At 43.5% G+C, this 22485-nt stretch overlaps 1 protein-coding gene and 1 pseudogene across 31 annotated transcripts; one reads left to right on the top strand and one right to left on the bottom strand.

Annotated features, from left to right (window-relative positions):
* Positions 1-22485, top strand: part of LOC118375030 (hydroperoxide isomerase ALOXE3-like) — a 35960-nt pseudogene that overhangs the window by 13057 nt on the left and 418 nt on the right.
* LOC127929202 (uncharacterized) lies at positions 16428-21655 on the bottom strand. 31 transcript variants are annotated; one of them, XM_052517056.1, is made up of 7 exons: positions 21223-21655; positions 20901-21127; positions 20730-20843; positions 20429-20656; positions 20236-20349; positions 20031-20144; positions 16428-19974 (listed from the first exon to the last, which is right to left on the bottom strand). In XM_052517056.1, the coding sequence occupies exons 2-7, from the start codon at positions 21120-21122 to the stop codon at positions 19966-19968; spliced, it is 801 nt and encodes a 266-aa protein (XP_052373016.1). In that variant the 5' UTR covers positions 21123-21127; positions 21223-21655; the 3' UTR covers positions 16428-19965. The 31 variants fall into 31 exon arrangements, 28 of the variants coding, with proteins under 28 accessions (XP_052373016.1, XP_052373042.1, XP_052373044.1 ...); XM_052517082.1 differs by lacking the exon at positions 16428-19974 and having other exon boundaries at positions 19983-20144; positions 20730-20786; positions 20901-20957; positions 21072-21127; XR_008133839.1 differs by lacking the exon at positions 20031-20144 and having other exon boundaries at positions 20236-20292; positions 20486-20656; positions 20958-21127.

Consider the following 22485-nt stretch of genomic DNA (forward strand, 5'->3'; position numbering starts at 1 on the left):
CACAGTGAAGCATGGTGGGGGCAGCATTATGCTGTGGGGATATTTTTCATCGCCAGGGACTGGGAAGCTGGTCAGAATTGAAGGAATGATGGATGGCATTAAATACGGGGAAATTCTTGAGGGAAACCGGTTTCAGTCTTCCAGAGATTTGAGACTGGGACAGGGTTTCACCTTCCAACAGGACAATGACTCTAAGCATACTGCTAAAGCAACACCCAAGTGGTTTAAGACGAAACATGTAAATGTCTTGGAATGGCCTAGTCAAAGCCCAGATTTCAATCCAATTGAGAATCTGTGGTATGACTTAAACATTGCTGTACACAAATCAAATCAAATCAAATGTATTTATATAGCCCTTCGTACATCAGCTGATATCTCAAAGTGCTGTACAGAAACCCAGCCTAAAACCCCAAACAGCAAGCAATGCAGGTGTAGAAGCACGGTGGAACCCATCCAACTTGAAGGCACTGGAGCAGTTTTGCCTTGAAGAATGGGCAAAAGTCCCAGTGGCTAGATGTACCAAGCTTATAGAGACATACCCCAGGAGACTTGCAGCTGTAGTTGCTGCAACATTTTGCATCTTCAAAGTGGTAGGTATGTTGTGGAAATCGAATGATACTACAACCCCCCCCCAAAAAATCTATTTTAAATTCCAGGTTGTAAGGCAACAAAATAGGAAAAATGCCAAGGGGGTGAATACTTTCCCAAACCACTGTACAAGGGGTACCGGTAACCGAGTCAATGTGCAGGGGTACAGGTTGTCAAGGTCATTTAAGTACTATGTCCATGAAGGTTAGGTGTAAAGTGCATAGATAATGACCAGAGAATAGCAGCAGCGTATGTGAATGTATTAATAAGAATAAAGAGGGGTTCATTGCAAATAGTCTGGGTAGTTATAGTTTATTTTGAAATGTGTGTGAAAGGGGCTATATTTATGGAATAATGGTTGATATACACTACCGTTCAAACGCTTGGGGTCACTTAGAAATATCCTTGTTTTTGAAAGAAAAGAAACAATTGTCCATTAAAATAATATCAAATTGATCAGAAATACACCAGATATTTTCAAGAAACTGAAGATCTCATACAACGCTGTGAACTACACCCCTCACAGAACAGCGCAAACTGGCTCTAACCAGAATAGAACGAATGGGAGGCTCTGGTGCATAACTGAGCAAGAGGACAAATGCATTAGTGTGTAGTTTGAGAAACAGATGCCTCACAAGTCCTCAACTGGCAGCTTCATTAAATAGTACCAGCAAAACACCAGTCTCAACGTCAACAGTGACGTCAACGTCTAGGCAGAGTTGCAAAGAAAAAGCCATATCTCAGACTGGCCAATAAAAAAAAAAGATTAAGATGGGCAAAAGAACAAAAACTGGACAGAGGAAGATTGGAAAAAGTGTTATGGACAGACAAATCTAAGTTTGAGGTGTTCAGATCACAAACTATGCAATAACTATTTAGGGAAGAAGCAGTCAGCTGGTATTCTGTCTATAGAGGAGTGGCCAGCACAGTCACCGGATCTCACCATATTGAGCTGTTGTGGGAGCAGCTTGACCATATGGTATGTAAGAAGTGCCCATCAAGCCAATCCAACTTGTGGGAAGTGCTTCAGGAAGCATGGGGTGAAATCTCTTCAGATTACTTCAACAAACTGACAACTAGAATGCCAAAGGTCTGCAAGACTGTACTTGCTGCAAATTGAGGATTATTTGATGAAAGCAAAGTTTGAAGGACAATTATTATTTCAATAAAAAAATCATTATTTCTAGTCTTGTCAATGTCTTGACTATATTTGCTATTCATTTTGCAACTAATTTCATGTATATTTTCATGGAAAACAAGGACATTTCTAAGTGACTCCAAACTTTTGAACAGTAGTGTATACAGTGGATTTCTTAAGATGTTGACCAATCCATAAACACATGAAAATGATCAACATTTCTGGTCTTTTGTATATAAGGTAAGCTGATATTCAATGAGACCTGCCCAGAGGCCATAGAGGAGAGAAAGAAGGAGCTGCAGAGTCGCCATAAGGTGTACTGGTAAGCTTTATGGAAACATTCATAATTTGTAAAGATACAATAACTTTAAACAAATCCAAATAAAAACATAACTCATACACACAGAAAATGGTGTGCGATTGTAATAAAAGCAGCCAGTGGCCAAGCTGTTAAGAGCGCTAAGCCAGTAACCAAAAGGTTGCTGGTTTGGATCCCTAAGCTGACTAGTTGAACAATCTTTTGATATGCCCTTGAGAAAGGCACTTAACCCTAATTGCTCTGGATAAGCGTGTCATTTTTATTTAAGCCCCCCTTTTTGCATGGTTTATGCCTGGGTTCATATACCATTGTAAATCTTTGAAATACTCAGAGCATTTAGTTTAGCGTGCCTGGAGTAGCAGGTGGGTGGGGTTTGCACTTAAAAAAGAATCAACCCAGGTCTGGTATGATGTTGTGTAATAGTGAATGACAGGCTGTGTATCCCGTCTTGATTTACCATGTCTGTTCCCTTCAGCTGGAGTATATATGCCGAGGGTCTACCCCAAATAATGAAAGTTGACAGCGCTTCTGAACTCCCTGATGAGGTCCGCTTCTCTTTCACCAAGGACTTGGAGTTCAAGTTCACAGCAGCCAAAGCGTAAGTTAAAGCACTGGTTCTCAACCTTCTTTTGCTTACTGTACTCCAATCACATATAGCTCTTTGTGGAGTACACCTGAAGTACCCCTTTTGTGTGAATTTCAGCTTTAGGCTGATTTTCTTATGAATCTTCCCAAGTACAGGCCAAGAACCCCCAGGGTTACATGGACCCTAGGTTGAGAACCATGAGGCAACACCAGGAAATGTATTCAATCTGTCAAAATCTGTTGGCATGTCCCCAACATACCTGTGAAAACATTTCCTTTTAAATGAGATGTGATTCTCCTAGACCTGTTTAGGTAATTGCAAGATCCTGAGAAGAGGGGAATTTGGCAGCCAGGAGTGTGAAGCGTAGAATATGGCAACGATGCCAAGAATGACACCTCAGGCTAGGGTTGCCTAAATTAAATATATTTTTAGCTACGCAAATCATATCTAAAATGGTATATCTAACAAGCCATTCAGACATTTAGCAGAAATGTTATATAGGTTATATACACTGAACAAAAATATAAACAACATGTAAAGTATTGGTCCAGTGTTTCATGAGCTGAAATAAAAGATTCCAGAAATGTTCCATATTCTCAAAAAAAGCTTATTTCTCTCAGATTTTGTGGAGAAATTTGTTTACATCCTTGTTAGTGAGTATTTCTCTTTTGCAAAGATAATCCATCCACCTGATAGTTGTGGTATATCAAGTAGCTGATTAAACAGCATGATCATTACACAGGTGCACCTTGTGCTGAGGACAATAAAAGACTACTCTAAAATGTGCAGTTTGTCACAAAACACAATGCCACAGATGACTGAAGTTGAGGGAGCATGCAGTTGGCATGCTGGATGCAAGAATGTCCACCAGAGCTGTTTCCAGAGAATGTAATGTTAATTTCTCTACCATAAACCGCCTCAAGTTGTTTTAGAGAATGACAGTATGTCCAACCGGCTTCACAACCACAGACCACGTGTAAACACGCCAGCAGAGGAACTCCACATCCGGCTTCTTCACCTGCGGTATCATCAGAGAACAGCCACACGGACAAATTATGAAACTGAGTTTGCACAACCGAAGAATTTCTGCACAAACTGTCAGAAACCGTCTCAGGAAAGCTCATCTGTGTGCTCTACATCCTCACCAGGGTCTCAACCTGACAGCAGTTTGTCATAACTGTCTTCAGTGGGCAAATGCTCCAGCCTCTGGCACTCTGGAGAAGTGTGCTCTTTGCTTTGCAAATTAATCCCGGTTTCAACTGTACCGTGCAGATGGCAGACTGTGTGTATGGCATTGTGTGGGCGAGTGGTTGGCTGATGTCAGCGTTGTAAACAGTGTGCCCACCATGGTGGTGGTGGGGTTATGGTATGAGCAGGCATAAGCTACGAACAACAAACACAATTGCATCTTATCGATGCCAATTTGAATGCAGTGACGAGAGCGTGAGGCCAATTGTCGTGCCATTTATCCGCCACCATCACCTAACTTTTCAGGATGATAATGAATAGCCCCATTTCGCTAGGATTTGTACACAATTCCAGGAAGCTGAATGTCCCAGTTCTTCCATGGCCTGCGTACTCACCAGACATGTCACATTGAACATATTTTGGATGCTTTGGATCGACATGTACGACAACGTGTTCCAGTTCCCATCAAATATCCAATAACTTTGCACAACCATTGAAGAGGAGTGGGACAACATTCCACAGGCAATGATCAATAGTGTGATCAAAGATGGAGATGTTTCGTGCTGCCTGAGGCAAATGGTGGTCACACCCGACACTGACTGGTTTTCTGATACATGACCTTACAAAAAAGGTAAGGTATCTGACCACAGATGCATATCTGTATTCCCAGTCATGTAAAATCCATTGATTAGGGCCTAATTTATGCATTTCATTTGACTGATTTCCGTATGTGAACTGTAACTCAGTAAAATCTTTGAAATTGCTACATGTTGCGTTTATATTTTTGTTCAGTGTATGTTATTACAGATGCCCTGACAGAGTCTGTAATACCTACACGTTTCATGCAGACCACCATAGTCACCATAGTCCCTGATCACCGACAATGAGACAGCCTATAGGGTGGAGGTCAGAGAACTGGCAGTGTGGTGCCAGGACAACAACCTCTCCCTCAATGTGAGCAAAACAAAGGAGCTGATCGTGGACAACAGGAAAAGGCGAGCTGAACAGGCCAACATTAACATCGACTGGGCTGTAGTGGGGGAGCGGGTCGAGTTTCATGTTCCTTGGTGTCCACATCCCCAACAAACTATCATGGTCCAAACACACCAAGACAGTTGTGAAGATATCACGACAAAACCTTTTTCCCCTCAGGAGACTGAAAAGGTTTGGCATGGGTCCCCAGATCCTCAAAAGGTTCTACAGCTGCACAATCGAGAGCATCCTGACCATTTGAATCACCGCCTGGTATGTTAACTGTTCGGCATCTGACTGTAAGGCGTACCAGAGTAGTGAGTACGGCCCAGTACATCACTGCGGTCAAGCTTCCTGCCATCCAGGACCTATATAATAGGCGATGTCAGAGGAAAGCCCATAAAGTTGGCAGAGACTCCAGTCACCCAAGTCAGACTGTTCTCTGCTAACACACGGCAAGCGGTATCGGAGCGCCAAGTCTAGGACCAAAAGGCTCATTAACAGCTTCTACCCCCAACCCATAAGACTGCTGAACAATGAATCAAATGGCCACCAGACTATTTACATTGACACCCCCCTCCACCAATTTGTTTTATACACTGCTGCTACTCACTGTTTATCAATGCATAGTCACTTCACCCCTACCTACATGTACAAATTGCCTTAACTAACCTGTACCCCCGCACATTGACTCGGTACCGGTAACCCCTGTATATAGCATTGTTATGTTATTGTGTTACTTATTTTTTTACTTTAGTTTATTTGGTAAATATTTACATAACCAACAGTGCATTTCAAGAAGAGTTAAGGGTTTGTAAGAATATCACAGTAAGGTCTACACTTGTATTTGGCGCATGTGACAAATAAAGTTTGATTTGATATGTACTGTATGTTTATTTCTTATATCAATATAATACATTATATCCCATATAGCAGACACTTTTAGCTAAAGCAACTTAAAGTGGGTGCATATATTTTTCATATTGGTGGCCCCAGCAGGAATCAAACCCACTATCATTGTAGCCATAGTCTACCAACTGGCCACACAGGACTATAGGAACACATTTAACCCAAAGAGCAGACATATATCAAATCGCGATTGACACATATTCAATATATGTGGCCTGTGCATGAATCAACCACCCAAGGGGAGGATGAAGAGTAAGGGACCCACAACAGACACCTGGGGGACACTCTGGTGTTAAAACCAATCTCTAACCAACTTCACCATCCAACGAAATCTTTTGCATGTTGAAGTTAATTTCCTTCTCTGTCCCGGCAGATTGGTGGAGTTGAATCTAGCAGGACTGTCCACAAACAAGGAACAATGGAAGAGCCTAGATGAACTCAGTCATGTCTTCAATAGCCACAAGACTGATGTTTATGGTAAGGTCTGCTCAGTGGTGTCTGTCTTGAATAAGTCAAGGATTCAAATGGTTTACTGGAACCATTAGCATCTCATTATTTGATACTTTTGTTATCTATTAGAATATGTTGAAAAGAACTGGAAGGAGGATGAGTTTTTTTGGGTACCAGCTTCTGAACGGCATCAACCCCATGATGATCCATCGCTGCTCCAAGCTTCCAGAGAACTTCCCCGTCACAGAAGACATGGTGAAGGCTTCCCTTTTCGGAAAAAGCCTTGTTGCGGAAGTTCAGGTCTGTCAAAATAGTCTGTCTGTCACTCATCGTTCTGTTATTGCTCTATTGGTTTCCTCATGAGTAAGTCGTGTGTATTCTTTGGTATGGTGTTGACGTCTTCCTAACTCATTCATGTCCTAACCTAAACAGAAAGGCAACATCTTTCTGGTTGACTACAAGCGTCTACATGGAGTGACTGCAAACGTGATCAACGGGAAACAGAACTTCTTGGCTGCTCCTCTCTGCTTGCTCTACATGACAGACAATAAGCTCATGCCCATCGCAATCCAGGTACATCTCACATGAAGCAAAATGTAGAGTTCCGAAATCTACATTGAAGAAACTTAACAGAACATTTGCCACTGGGGATGCTCTTGAACCAAAAGGGGTCCCCTAAATGGAGAGAAATATTGCCCGGAAATTACGTAACAGCATATACTGTTAACCTAAAACTAAAGAGTTAAGAATTTGATTCATATTATATCATATGACCTTATGTACCATACAGACAACACTCCAAACAACGTTTTCTTTAAACAATTAAACTTATGTCCAGTACCTGTCAAAAGTTTGGACACCTACTCATTCAAGGGTATTTTCTATATTTGTACTATTTTCTACATTGTAGAATGATAGAGAAGACATCAAAACTAAGACATTACACATGGAATCATGTAGTAACCAAAAAAGGGTTCAACAAATCAAAATACTATATATTTTAGTCTTCAAAGTAGTCACCCTTTGCCTTGACAACAGTTTTACACACTCTTGGCATCCTCTCAACCAGCTTCATGAGGAATGCTTTTCAAACCGCCTTGAAGGAGTTCCCACATATGCTGAGTGCTTGTTTGCTGCTTTTCCTACACTCTGAGGTCCAACTCACCCCAAACCATCTCAATTGGTTGAGGTCGGGTGATTGTGGAGGCCAGATCATCTGATGCAGCACTTCATCACTCGCGGTCTTGGTCATATAGCCCTTACACAGCCTGGAGGTGTGTTTTGGGCCATGTTTTGGGTCATAGTCCCAATAAGCGCAAACCAGATGGGATGGCATCTCACTGCAGAATGTTGTGGTAGCCATGCTGGTTAAGTGTGCCTTGAATTCTAAATAAATTACTGACAGTGTCACCAGCAAAGCACCCCCACACAATTACACCTCCTCCATGCTTCACAGTGAGAACCACACATGAGCAGAACGTTCGTTCACCTACTCTGCGTCTCACAAAGACACTGAGGTTGGAAACAAAAATCGAAAATGTACTCTTCAGACAAAGGACATTACTTTTGTCGGAAGAGACAGTGGCTACTTTGAAGAATCTGAAATATGGTTTGATTTGTTTAACACTTTTTTTTGGTTACTACATTGTTGTGGAAATTCTTTAACAGGGACACTCAAAATGAATATTAAATAAATCATTGTTTGTCAGCGCGCTGGAGAGGTTCGAACCATTTCAATGTCAAAAAGAACTGTACACATGTCAATCAGGAGCTCTGCCTGTGCAGACCCAGCAGTTGTCTTACATATATACGGCAATATACAGACAAGTTATATTTGCATAATTAATTCATCATTACCATTTAGTTTACTTCATGTGACAGACCAATACCTCACGAGGCTTCTTTCTCTCTAAGCTGAGACCTTGAAACATATCTTTAGTTTGTTCTCAAAACACTGTCTGGGCAAATTGCAGCTGCTGAGAATGAGGATTTGTACAGTCAACCATTGCATGAACACAAATCGGTTTATAGAATAGCACATGAATAGAACAAAGAAATTAGTTTTACGAAAAGCACAAATTGAAATCCCCTTTATAACATAATTCCATATGTTTTATTTTATAGTTTCGATGGCTTCATTACTATTCTACAATGTAGAAAATAGTCAAATAAAGAAAAAGCCTTGCATGAGTAGGTGTGTCAACTTTTGACTGGTACTCTATCTTTAAATTAATTATAGTAATAATATACACATACTCAATTAATGAAACAAGCTATGATTGTGTTTTGCATTTCCTTTCACAGCTGAAGCAGGAGCCTGGAGAAGACAACCCCATCTTCCTTCCAACTGACTCTGAGTATGACTGGCTTCTGGCCAAGATCTTTGTGAGGAGCGCTGACTTCGCTGAACATGAGCTGAACTTTCACCTGCTGAGGACTCACCTGCTGGCTGAGGTGTTTGCCATGTCGACACTGCGTAACCTACCAATGGTGCATCCCATCTACAAGGTACATACCTACTGCTGTGCATGTTTTCAACTGTTATTGAACAATATCTGTGAGTTATTTTCCAATCAACTGAATATGTTTAACATAATTCCAGAGAAACTTAAAGAATTTGTAAAAATTCTATATAAAATGCATGTATTTTTTTTATAATTAAATTGTTGTAGGATACTACAATACATAGCATTTTTAGGTGTGAATTTCATGTACGATTGTTACATCTTTCTCCATAGCTCCTGATCTCTCACTCCCGCTACACTCTGCAGATCAACACTCTAGCGAGACAGGCCCTCATATCAGAGAATGGGCTGTTCACAGAGGTACTGCCTATTCCATTCTTATTGTGTTATGTTCTATAATGCGCTAATACTTATGGAATGTCACAATGCTAGTGGAAACTGATTGTATCAGTTAGCACAGGTGTCTCCTACAGGTTGATCGCGAGATACCAATAGCTCGCAGACCACATGGTTAGCTCGCCAAACAATTCATTAACAAATCTCACAAGTATTAGACACCATCTAATCAATGCAACATCATCTCACCCCTGGTTTGCCACTATTGGCTTAAAAAGCGAAACCTAAAACAATATCTGCCAATTCATTTCCAGCAATATTGCTCCAGTCTGTTTGTGATGCGTGCGTTTGTCTATCACACTGTCCGTGTATAGCCAGTTGTTATAACCGTATTGTGGGTTAACAGAAATACTTTCCCATGTTAAATGCAAAGTAGGCTACGACCACTTTAGGTATCCCACAAAAAATGTACAAATTATTTCATAAAATATTGAATTTGGCCTTTACTGAAGCCCATAGAAACGCATTGATAAATCATAATGAATAAGATGTTTAACTGTCTGTGCTTTATCTAGGATATTTAAGGCTCCGAAAATATACAGTACCAGTCAAAAACCATCAAGCGCTTATCACGTTTTAGGGAAGACCCAGATGCAGACAGTGTCGAAGTAACAAATGTTTATTACGAGAACAGAGGCAGGCAAAACGACAGGTTAATGGCGGGCAGAGCTCAGTAATCCAGGGTGGTGTGACAAGGTACAGAACAGCAACTCAACCGCCCCGCGGTGGGGACACCGAGCCTGTAGAGGTTTAAAAACTGTTTGGATGAAACGACACTCGGTAAATCTCAAATAAGGCCTTCTGAAGACTGTATAATCGTATAATCTTAACATTGGGGTACCTCTCACATTTGACGAATCAGTCAAGCCAAATCATAATGAGCTGGTTATCTTTATGAGATGTACGCCTAGCAACACATACCTCAGTAGAGTGATTCTATCATTGGGCTGAACTCTGTCAGGTTTACATTGTTGGGACACATTTATGTGAACCTCTTAGCCATAAACATGTAATTAATAGCCTGTCATTTTTTTGCTTCAACCACAAAGCAGTCCTGAAATCAGTCATTCACATGTTCTGTAATCGATAACCCTGTTTGATGTTTAAAACACTGATCACCGTTAGAAAACACTGAATTAGATGACGCATATAAAACTCCTGACAGGCCTAAAGGAAATAGCACATTTATTCAGGAAATATTGACAAATAATATATAATATTGACAAAACAAAATACGCTAGACAAGGGTGGATCATTTTGTCAGTGAAATAGATTATGCCACAATTGCTGTGGAAAGGCTTTTATACTCAAATATTGATATAATTACTATCATGTTGAAGTAAACATGCAATGATATGTTGTGTTCCCACCACAGCGTGGAAAAGCATGAGTTTATTAGACTACAGATTAAATCCATTATGATGAATTGCGCATTTTGGTTAAGTGCACGGTGATGAGTTTGATGCGAATTGTCAATAAATATAGAGGGTATTATTTGTATGCTGATGACATGATGATCGGTGCACGGCTGCCAATACTTATTTTCAAGTAAAAATGATCTTGCTCTTATCCATATCTCATCATGTATCCTACCCTCCCCACTTTATCAGCAAACTGTTATCTAGACTAGAGAGCATGCGCCAAGACGAGGTTTGCTATTTATCTCAACAGTTTTTGTGACAAAACCATAGTTAAATGTGCTGGAAACGCATTGAACTTCTGTTTTTTTACTCAGTACATGAAAACATGTCCTGTTTTATGTGTACTAGGTCATCAAGCCCAGCTTTGATGGAAATCAAGCCAGTTTGACAAACACTCCTATTCGTTCAAATGCACATATTTTTTTAGGTGAATATTTGAACATTCGCTTGAAAATCTATCGACAAGTGGATGGAAACCTAGCTATAGACAGAGTTGCGTTTTGGCTTGGCAGGAATCAATCATTCAGCATGCGATAAAGATGCTGTTAGATTCCACCAGACCAGACTGGCAAAATATGTCATGCAAAGCCTAATTACACTTGTGTGTTATTTGTTAAAATATGAAATGATGCCCGGCTGTTTATAAGAGATTGGTGTTAATGAATAACAAAAATTTGTGAGAAAGGACCAGACTTTAACACTTAACTAGCTGCTTTGAACGCAGCTCCCTGCCAATTCAACAAGCACCAGCAGCTAACCATTGCCAATCAGCCTCAACTACTGTTGGCAACACTAGCTGCCTTGAACATAACTCCTCAAACAAGCTCCATCTGCTACTAACTGTTATTCAACCTCAACACCTGTTCTCACTCTCCTTAATCACCACTACCACCTTACTTAAATCTGACCGAACAGTCATTCATCCTCTCTGTTTGCGTCTCATGCAAGACACTGAACGTGATAAGCCTTGTTTTATCGTAGTTCTAATTAAGTTGGAGTCCTTATTTCGTTTACTATGGAGTTTGAGCTCACTGCCTCCGATTCCGATGTGTTTTCAGACCAATTTCTAGACTCTCCATTATCAAGGACACACCATCTTTAACCAGATGGCTGCCGTCCATTGTTTCAGTGCCCTATCACTATTTCAGACCTTAAAATAACTGCAATGCCATATCTGGCCTCTAGGTCTTTCTCCCCACCACCCTGCACGCCGGAGTTCAACATCCCCCCCTGCCTTCCATCTCTCTCTGTGTTCTCTGGCCCACCAGTTTCTCTCTATTGCCACCCCGGCTCATTCTCCACCCAACTTCTTGATCTTCAATCAACCTGCAGTCTCTTCCCCTCTCTGCCAGAAGATACTACAAGGGGTAGGTGTTAATCGTGCCTCTCTCCTCACTTCCTCTCCCGCACAGGCCTTAACCCACATTATCAACCACGACCTCTTCCAGGTGCCCCTGAGCTCCACTGACCCTCACCACTCCAGGTTCTCTGTCCCAGAGTTTTGCTTGGCTTTCTCCCATTACAGAGACTCCATCTGCTCATCCCATCCTTCTCAAGAGTTGGATGACTACCAATCACCACCGAAACGGTGGTGCAACCTTATACGACTTCCATTGCCGGTTCTCGGAAGCTTTTGCTTCCAGGCTCCTTCAGTGTAGCATGACATACTGGGGCGCCCTCGACGTGGCGCTCTACTGTTGCATATTTGCTGTCAAAGTATCCTTCGCCTACCACTTCTGTGGTTGCCCATCCCACCCTGCCACCATGCTCTCTTTCTGCTCAGTCGCCCCTGAAGTGTCATCTGCCCTGCCTCTGCTCGCTGTTCCGCCCTACCTTCTTCCTCCTGCTAGATGATATTATGCGTTTGCCGTGTCTTGTGGGAGGAAGGACCAATGAGACCTGTACTCTCCTCCGGTTGCATAATCTGCAACAATTTCAATAACTACGGCTGCAGTACTTCGTCATGCAAGCTCGTACACATTCTGTAGTGTGACGCTAAAATCCTGCCCTCAATCCCACTCCTTCTACTGATAAATGACTGTTAGCCAACCTCACCAGCCCACCAACTTCACCACCATGGCTGCGGCCTTGGACTTTCCCCCTGAACCATCCTTTATCCAATATTTATTTTCTTGATGGCCTGAAATATTTTCTGGTCTCCTCACTTCTGCTCCAACCTCTGTTCTGCACTTGACAAGCCAGTTTCCTCCCTCTTGGTCAAGGAGGTGAAGCAGGGGTTTATGATTGGCCCCTTTTCTTCCCCGCTATTCTCCACCTACCGCATCAGTCCCCTCGGAATTGCCACCCAAAAGTATTCAGGCAAGAAGCCTATCATCGATCGTTCGATTGCTTTTCCTGCAGCCCCCTCTGCCCCTCTCGAGTTGTACCTAATTGTCATAGCTGCTTCTCTATGGAGGAACGAATGGTTGAAGGGCCATACTCATCCATTCTGACAACCTTCGGTATGGCCCTTTGACCATTCGTTCCTCCAGAGAGAAGTACACCTCATTAACAAGGGCCGTTCTGACTACCTCCCTATCATGAGTTTCTTAAGACATCTAACCTAGCCATCCGTCACCTATTAGTTCCTTCTCAGAGCTGCACATGTACCCGGTCAATGTAACTCCTTCGCTGATTCTCTGTCCCGCCTCCAATTTCAGAGATGCAGGTGCTTTTCCCCGTATGGAGAACCCCTACCAACCCTAATCCCTCCTTAAACCATGATGACTTTCCCGTGACCCTTCTCCTAATCTCCCAGCCACTCCATCCTATCTGCCATTGCACCAAGGACACTGTCCTCTTACTGGACAGCCTGGAGATGTTTCCATACCATCTATTACCTGCCATTGTCACCCCTCTCCATGCTGACATCCTCCATCTGGACATACCTGGTTGGAATCAGGCCACTTTCTCAAGTTGCTTACTGGGTCTTCGTGTTCCTGTCACCTGCAAGTCTACCTTCTCAAGGGCCTCAACGCACAAGTCCACCAGCCCATCACCTTAGACATCCTTTCTGCCTGCATCCAAACACCGGTCTGTTTAAATCTCCATCAGTTTCTTCCACACTAGAATCAAGGTTTCTTTTGGGATTCCTGCAATGTTCAGAGTTTATCATCTGTTATCTACAACCCTTGTCATCCTGGCGTGTCAGATGTAACCATCCTCAACAAAGACTTCACCATCAAACACATCAAACACAGCAAAACCAATCAGTTTGGAACCACAGTCTACCTGTTCTGGCTGCCGTCTACCATCGAACCACCCTTCTGCTTCCTGCAGCTCAATCTCAAAATGCCTCCATCCGATACACTATTCATCACAGATTCTGGTTCCATTCCCATCTGAGACTAATACTATCCCTTTCCGGCTATCCTGCTGACCCATTCTCCGGACAATCCTTCCGCATTGGAGCCTTTTCCATGGCATCTAAGACAACACCGTACAACTCCTTGGCCGCTGGTTCTCTCAAGCCTATCATTCCTACATCTCTCCTGACATCAACATCAGGACAGCCCACAACTTTCATCTCTCAGAACCTGCATTAAATCTGGCACAGACCTCCAGTCTATGCCTCATTTCATGGACACCATCTACCTCACGCACAATATCATACCCAACCAGCCAAAAGAGGAATGGCTCTCCAGCTGAGCCTGGTTCCTCCACATTTCCTTCCTTGAAGGGAATTACCACCGTTGCTCATTGGGTCTGTTGGCTCACTCATGGGCATCTTGTACTACCTCAGCTATATCGCCAACCATTCAGCACCTGCAGTCCAGAACAGCTCACTTCCCCTCCAGGGTCCGACTCACTTGGAGTTCTCTTATTAGGCTTCTGTGGTGAAGGCAATTCCTATCCACCATGGCCTGACTGATGTCTATCTGAGACTCTAAGCCAAACCTATGGTCAATCTCTCCAGATACTTAATCTGCAGCCTTTAGCTTCCTCTGGTCCATTCTAATTTCCCTCCTTAATCCTCAATAATTTCCTCAAATATTCTAAACCCATTTTCATGTCTGGTCCTTAAACTTGTGAAATGGAAGTTTTACGGTAGTCATTAGTATCTTAATGGCCGACACTAGATTAGTACTTTTCGAACATATCAAAAAATTATCAGGATGCTGTAGAGTGCCCGGGAGCCCGTAAAAATCGGAATTCCAGGAAAGTGGGCCATGATGTAATGTTTGCCTCTGAGTTTACTTTATCTGCGATTTTATAAATGCTCATCGCGAGTCCCCAGACACACTATCCCTTTAACCCTTCAACATCTCTCCTGATGTTGATGTCAGGAGAGATGTAGGAATGATAGGCTTGAGAGAACCAGCGGCCAAGGAGTTGTACGGTGAAACCCCACCTCTTTAAGGAATACCTAGGATAGGATAAGTAATCCTTCCCCCCTAAAGATTTAGATGCACTATTGCACCAATTTGTAAGTCGCTCTGGATAAGAGCGTCTGCTAAATGACTTAAATGTAAATGTAATGTAACCCATCTTGAAGAATGCCAGTATAGGAGGTACAGGGATGATGGAGTTCCTGAAGAAAGCGATGGCCTCATTGACCTACAGCTCCCTCTGTATGCCGGAGGACATCACAGCACGTGGTCTGGAGTCAATCCCCAACTTCTTCTACAGGGAAGATGGACTCAGGCTGTGGGACATCGTCCACAGGTAATGTTTCTACAGGCCTATAGATTTTCATGGTGCAAAAAAAGCCCAGATCTGCATAAAGAAATTCTGTATACCTCCATAAGCAGAATGATTTGATTTGTGTATTATAAACTCATGCAACTGCATTTTGCATTGCTCAGTTTAAACTATATTCTACTAAACTCAATTGTCAATTGGCAACCCTTCCCTAATTGGATTAATTGATGCATGAACAATACAATAAAGAGTAAAAAATAGAATAAAGGTACAAATCAATACATAGTAAATAACATCCATAGAGCAGTAAAATAATATACATGTATACCATATACAGATAAATAAATACAGGAAGAACAGAAGCCACTTGAACCTAGTGTGGCACAAAGAAGATTCATATGGGAGACAAGCCTACAGTATACACAATCTATATGCACACGCCATAAACTACATAGAAGCCTAATATTTTTACAATTTAATTATAGATAGCCCTTCTAGTCCAAACTTTTTTTGTAATATTCCGCAAATGGAAATACACAATGGACAATTTCTCCTCGTCACTCAGCCACATAATACCAGGGTATATATGGTGTGCTTTCTGGAATAAGAACAAGCGTATATCATGGTAGAAAGGGTAATAGAGGATAAGAAGTTTTATTCTCTAGTTCTTCGAGGTCACAATAGTTAGTGTTTCCTCTTCCATTTCACCACAATACCAACTTGTTTAAATACGCAGGGTCAATATCCCTGATCTTACCAGTACACATAGTGATCTCTTGCTTTTAGGTAGATCATTTTTTATTTCACCTTTATTTAACCAGGTAGGCTAGTTGAGAACAAGTTCTCATTTGCAACTGCGACCTGGCCAAGAAAAAGCATAGAAGTGTGAACAGACAACAGAGTTATACATGGAGTAAACAATTAACAAGTCAATAACACAGTCGAAAAAAGGGGCAGTCTATATACAATGTGTGCAAAAGGCATGAGGAGGTAGGCGAATAATTACAATTTTGCAGATTAACACTGGAGTGATAAATGATCAGATGGTCATGTACAGGTAGATATTGGTGTGCAAAAGAGCAGAAAAATAAATAAAAACAGTATAAACAGTATGGGAATGAGGTAGGTGAAAATGGGTGGGCTATTTACCAATAGACTATGTACAGCTGCAGCGATTGGTTAGCTGGTCAGATAGCTGATGTTTGAAGTTGGTGAGGGAGATAAAATTCTCCAACTTCAGCGATTTTTGCAGTTCGTTCCAGTCACAGGCAGCAGAGTACTGGAACGAAAGGCGGCCAAATGACGTGTTGGCTTTAGGGATGATCAGTGAGATGCGCCTGCTACGGATGGGTGTAGCCATCGTGACCAGTGAACTGAGATAAGGCGGAGCTTTACCTAGCATGGACTTGTAGATGACCTGGAGCCAGTGGGTCTGGCGACGAATATGTAGCGAGGGCCAGCCGACTAGAGCATACAAGTCGCAGTGGTGGGTGGTATAAGGTGCTTTAGTGACAAAACGGATGGCACTGTGATAGACTGCATCCAGTTTGCTGAGTAGTGTTAGAAGCCATTTTGTAGATGACATCGCCGAAGTCGAGGATCGGTAGGATAGTCAGTTTTACTAGGGTAAGCTTGGTGGCGTGAGTGAAGGAGGCTTTGTTGCGGAATAGAAAGCCGACTCTTGATTTGATTTTCGATTGGAGATGTTTGATATGAGTCTGGAAGGAGAGTTTGCAGTCTAGCCAGACACCTAGGTACTTATAGATGTCCACATATTCAAGGTCGGAACCATCCAGGCATGGCCAGCCGTTGAGAAATGCTTATTGAAGTTTTCGATAATCATGGATTTATCGGTGGAGACCGTGTTACCTAGCCTCAGTGCAGTGGGCAGCTGGGAGGAGGTGCTCTTGTTCTCCATGGACTTCAGTGTCCCAGAACTTTTTGGAGTTGGAGCTACAGGATGCAAACTTCTGCCTGAAGAAGCTGGCCTTAGCTTTCCTGACTGACTGTGTGTATTGGTTCCTGACTTCCCTGAACAGTTGCATATCACGGGGACTATTCGATGCTATTGCAAGTCCGCCACAGGATGATTTTGTGCTGGTCGAGGGCAGTCAGGTCTGGAGTGAACCAAGGGCTGTATCTGTTCTTGGTTCTGCATTTTTTTGAACGGAGCATGCTTATCTAAAATGGTGAGGAAGTTACTCTTAAAGAATGACCAGGCATCCTCAACTGACTGGATGAGGTCAATGTCCTTCCAGGATACCCGGGCCAGGTCGATTAGAAAGGCCTGCTCACAGAAGTGTTTTAGGGAGCGTTTGACAGTGATGAGGGGTGGTCGTTTGACTGCGGCTCCGTGGCGGATACAGGCAATGAGGCAGTGATCGCTGAGATCCTGGTTGAAGACAGCGGAGGTGTATTTGGAGGGCCAGTTGGTCAGGATGACGTCTATGAGGGTGCCCTTGTTTACAGAGTTAGGGTTGTACCTGGTGGGTTCCTTGATGATTTGAGTGAGATTGAGGGCATCTAGCTTAGATTGTAGGACTGCCGGGGTGTTAAGCATATCCCAGTTTAGGTCACCTAACAGAACAAACTCTGAAGCTAGATGGGGGGGCGATCAATTCACAAATGGTGTCCAGGGCACAGCTGAGAGCTGAGGGTGGTCGGTGGCAGGCGGCAACAGTGAGACTTATTTCTGGAGAGTAATTTTCAAAATTAGTAGTTCGAACTGTTTGGGTATGGATCTGGAAAGTATGACATCACTTTGCAGGCTATCTCTGCAGTAGACTGCAACTCCTCCCCCTTTGGCAGTTCTATCTTGACGGAAGATGTTATAGTTTGGTATGGAAATCTCTGAATTTTTGGTGGCCTTCCTGAGCCAGGATTCAGACACTGCAAGGACATCAGGGTTAGCAGAGTGTGCTAAAGCAGTGAGTAAAACAAACTTAGGGAGGAGGCTTCTGATATTGACATGCATGAAACCAAGGCTTTTTCGATCACAGAAGTCAACAAATGAGGGTGCCTGGGGACATGCAGGCCCTGGGATTACCTCCACATCACCCGCGGAGCAGAGAAGGAGTAGTATGAGGGTGCGGCTAAAGGCTATCAAAACTGGTCGCCTAGAGCGTTGGGGGCAGAGAATAAGAGGAGCAGGTTTCTGGGCATGGTAGAATATATTCAGGGCATAATGCGCAGACATGGGTATGGTGGGGTGCGGGTACAGTGGAGGTAAGCCCAGGCACTGGGTGATGATGAGAGAGGTTGTATCTCTGGACGTGCTGGTTGTAATGGGTGAGGTCACCGCATGTGTGGGAGGTGGGACAAAGGAGGTAACAGGGGTATGAAGAGTGGAACTAGGGGCTCCATTGTGAATTAAAATAATGATAACTAACCTGAGCAACAGTATACAAGGCATATTGACATTTGAGAGAGACATACAGCGAGGCATACAGTAATCACAGGTTTAATTGGGAAAGCTAGCTAAAACAGTAGGCGAGGCTAATCAGCTAGCACAACAAACAGCAGGTAAAATGGCGTTGACTAGGCAACGGGCCGACAAAACAAACAAGCAGAATGGAGTACCGTGATTAATGGACAGTCCAGCGTGCGTCAGCTATGTAGCCAAGAGATCAGTGTCCAGGGGGCAGCGGTGGATGGGCAGGGAAGCTGGACTGGCGAGTGTTATCCAGGTTAAAAAGACTAATAATGACTAAATAGCTTGTAGCTAGTTAGCTGGTTAGCGTCTGGAGGTTCTTGAGTGTGTTCTAAAAAAATAAAAATATAATAGCGATTCCGTATCACATTGGGTGAGGCAAGTTTCCGGAAGGTATAAACAAATTAAAAATCAAAAAGAGATAGAAAGTAAATGGGTCGAGTGTTTGGGACGCGGTGATTCAGACGGTTAGCAGGCCTGTGCTAACAAGCTAACAGTTCGTAGGCCCGGGCTAGACAAGGTAGCAGTTAGCGGACCGGAGCTAGACAAGCTAGCAGGCCGAATTAGCAAGCAGGGAGATAGCGAGGGCTAGAGTTAGCCTTTAGGGGACGTCGCGATGGGGTGAGTCTGTTTATTAATCTTCATGCGGTGACGTCGACAGACCGGTCGTGGGCCCGGGTATTGTAGCCCAGGAGTATGCTACAGGTGCTCTGGCCGGGCTAGCTTCAGGCTAAGTGGGTGGAAACGCTAGCCAGGGGTAATCATCCGGGGTTGCAGTTTAGCTAGATGGCTAGTTGTGAAGATCCATCTGAAAAATTTTCCGTTTGCGGTGGGAATCCGGGGATGAAAAATAAATAGGTCCGTTGTGCTCTGGTTAGAGTCGCGTTGTTCGAACTGGCGAGAGCTTTCCGGGCTAAAGTTTAGCTGATGACTGGTTAGCTGAAGACCGCCAGCATAGCTGGTGGTTAGCTGGCTAGCTTCAGTTGAGGGGTTCCGGTTCCGAAGTAAATATAAATACTCTAGGAAAAATAGCTACATTGGGTGAGGCAGGTTGCAGGAGAGTATTTGGAAGCTTAGGTTTAGCAAAATGTTTTTAAAGAGGTATGCAAAGAAAAATATGTAAAAAAAAAACTAAAAAGAAGCGATATATACAAGGGACGACAGGGCGACTTACTGCTACGCCATCTTGGATATCACTCACACACAAATGCACCTTTAATCAGACAAGGTTCTCAATTTGGGTTTATAATTAATCTTCTCCACCCATTTTTTCCATATTGCATCAGCAGTTGTTTTTTAATCATCTGTCTCCCTTAATTTGGTTTTCGTATAGATGTTCAGTCAGACTGTTGAAAAAGGTTGTCCATTTCAGTTGCCCAGGCTCCCCCTATGGATAGATCCCACTAGCTATTCTGGCGGTTGGCATATCCAACAGTCTTCCAAAGTCTCACCATACACACCTTCATCTCACCTCACAGGGTTTCCAGCCCATGTCCCCTGTTATTGTCATACACGCCTTCATCTCACCTCACAGGGTTTCCAGCCCATGTCCCCTGTTATTGTCATACAGGCCTTCCATCTCACCTCACAGGGTTTCCAGCCCATGTCCCCTGTTATTGTCATACAGGCCTTCCATCTCACCTCACAGGGTTTCCAGCCCATGTCCCCATACAGGCCTTCATCTTCACAGGGTTTTGTCCCCTGTTATTGTCATACAGGCCTTCCATCTCACCTCACAGGGTTTCCAGCCCATGTCCCCTGTTATTGTCATACAGGCCTTCCATCTCACCTCACAGGGTTTCCAGCCCATGTCCCCTGTTATTGTCATACAGGCCTTCCATCTCACCTCACAGGGTTTCATACAGGCATCTCACCTCACAGGGTTTCAGCCCATGTGTTATTGTCATACAGGCCTTCCATCTCACCTCACAGGGTTTCCAGCCCATGTCCCCAGTTATTGTCATACAGGCCTTCCATCTCACCTCACAGGGTTTCCAGCCCATGTCCCCTGTTATTGTCATACAGGCCTTCCATCTCACCTCACAGGGTTTCCAGCCCATGTCCCCTGTTATTGTCATACAGGCCTTCCATCTCACCTCACAGGGTTTCCAGCCCATGTCCCCTGTTATTGTCATACAGGCCTTCCATCTCACCTCACAGGGTTTCCAGCCCATGTCCCATACAGTTCCATCTGTCAGGGTTTCCAGCCCAGGCCTTCCATCTCACCTCACAGGGTTTCCAGCCCATGTCCCCTGTTATTGTCATACAGGCCTTCCATCTCACCTCACAGGGTTTCCAGCCCATGTCCCCTGTTATTGTCATACAGGCCTTCCATCTCACCTCACAGGGTTTCCAGCCCATGTCCCCAGTTATTGTCATACAGGCCTTCCATCTCACCTCACAGGGTTTCCAGCCCATGTCCCCAGTTATTGTCATACAGGCCTTCCATCTCACCTCACAGGGTTTCCAGCCCATGTCCCCTGTTATTGTCATACAGGCCTTCCATCTCACCTCACAGGGTTTCCAGCCCATGTCCCCTGTTATTGTCATACAGGCCTTCCATCTCACCTCACAGGGTTTCCAGCCCATGTCCCCAGTTATTGTCATACAGGCCTTCATCTCACCTCACAGGGTTTCCAGCCCATGTCCCCAGTTATTGTCATACAGGCCTTCCATCTTCACAGGGTTTCCATGTCCCCCAACAGGCCTTCCATCTCACCTCACAGGGTTTCCAGCCCATGTCCCCAGTTATTGCAAGTATAGGTGCAAACTTGTGGACACCTAAAAAGTGACGTTCTGCTCTGTTATGGACATGTTTGTTTTAAAAATACCTCTTGTTACCTCACACTCCTGCTGAATAGTCCAGAACAGGACACATGCATATCTGATACCGTTTGGAATATGTAGCATAGCCAATATCTGAGTTTGTTCCTCTAACTCAAAGTGCTCTACTTCCTGAGTCGGCCAGGGCTGATGTTCCGTATAGAAAGGTCATATGTTCATCAATAAAAAGAACCAAATATTTATAATTGCTAGTAGACTCAAGAATGTCTTCACCAAAACAAAACTGAAAAACACTTGTCTTAGTACCTGGTTTTCTAAAATGCATCTTTGCTCTTTTGCTATGTTGTCATTGTGTTTTGGCTAATGCTGGATATTTTGAATAGGTTTGTTCAGAAAATGATTGGTCACTACTACACCTGTGACTCAGACGTCCAGAAGGACTCTGAACTGCAGAACTGGATCAAGGAGATCTTCTTCCATGGGTTCCTGGCAGAAACCAGCACAGGTTACACTTTTCTCATTTAAATACACAATCTGCATCACAAATGGCAACAGCTCTCTGGTCAAAAGTAGTACACTATATAGGGAAAAGGGTGCAATTTGACAGACTACACTTAAATGATTTCTGATAATAAACGTGTCCGTTCACTTCATGGCATACTGTCTCTTCTGTGCAGGAATCCCTCAGTCTTTCATTCCCAAACTATATTCTGGATCATTTGTTCAGTTTCAGGTTGTCTGATCATTGTGGTCATACTGTCTCCTCTGTGCAGGAATCCCTCAGTCTTTCAGGTTGATGACAGAGCTGGTCAAGTTTCTCACCATGGTGATCTTCACAGTGTCTGAATGAAGTGGTTTACTGTCTCTTCTACCTTCTCCATGCAGGAGTTTCTCCCTCAGTCTTTCAGGTTGATGACAGAGCTGGTCAAGTTTCTCACCATGGTGATCTTCACAGTGTCTGAATGAAGTGGTTTACTGTACCTTCTCCATGCAGGAATCCCTCAGTCTTTCAGGTTGATGACAGAGCTGGTCAAGTTTCTCACCATGGTGATCTTCACAGTGTCTGAATGAAGTGGTTTACTGTACCTTCTCCATGCAGGAATCCCTCAGTCTTTCAGGTTGATGACAGAGCTGATCAAGTTTCTCACCATGGTGATCTTCACAGTGTCTGAATGAAGTGGTTTACTGTACCTTCTCC

Source organism: Oncorhynchus keta, unplaced genomic scaffold (genome assembly GCF_023373465.1).
Source record: "Oncorhynchus keta strain PuntledgeMale-10-30-2019 unplaced genomic scaffold, Oket_V2 Un_scaffold_5722_pilon_pilon, whole genome shotgun sequence".
Classification (NCBI taxonomy): Eukaryota; Metazoa; Chordata; class Actinopteri; order Salmoniformes; family Salmonidae; genus Oncorhynchus; species Oncorhynchus keta.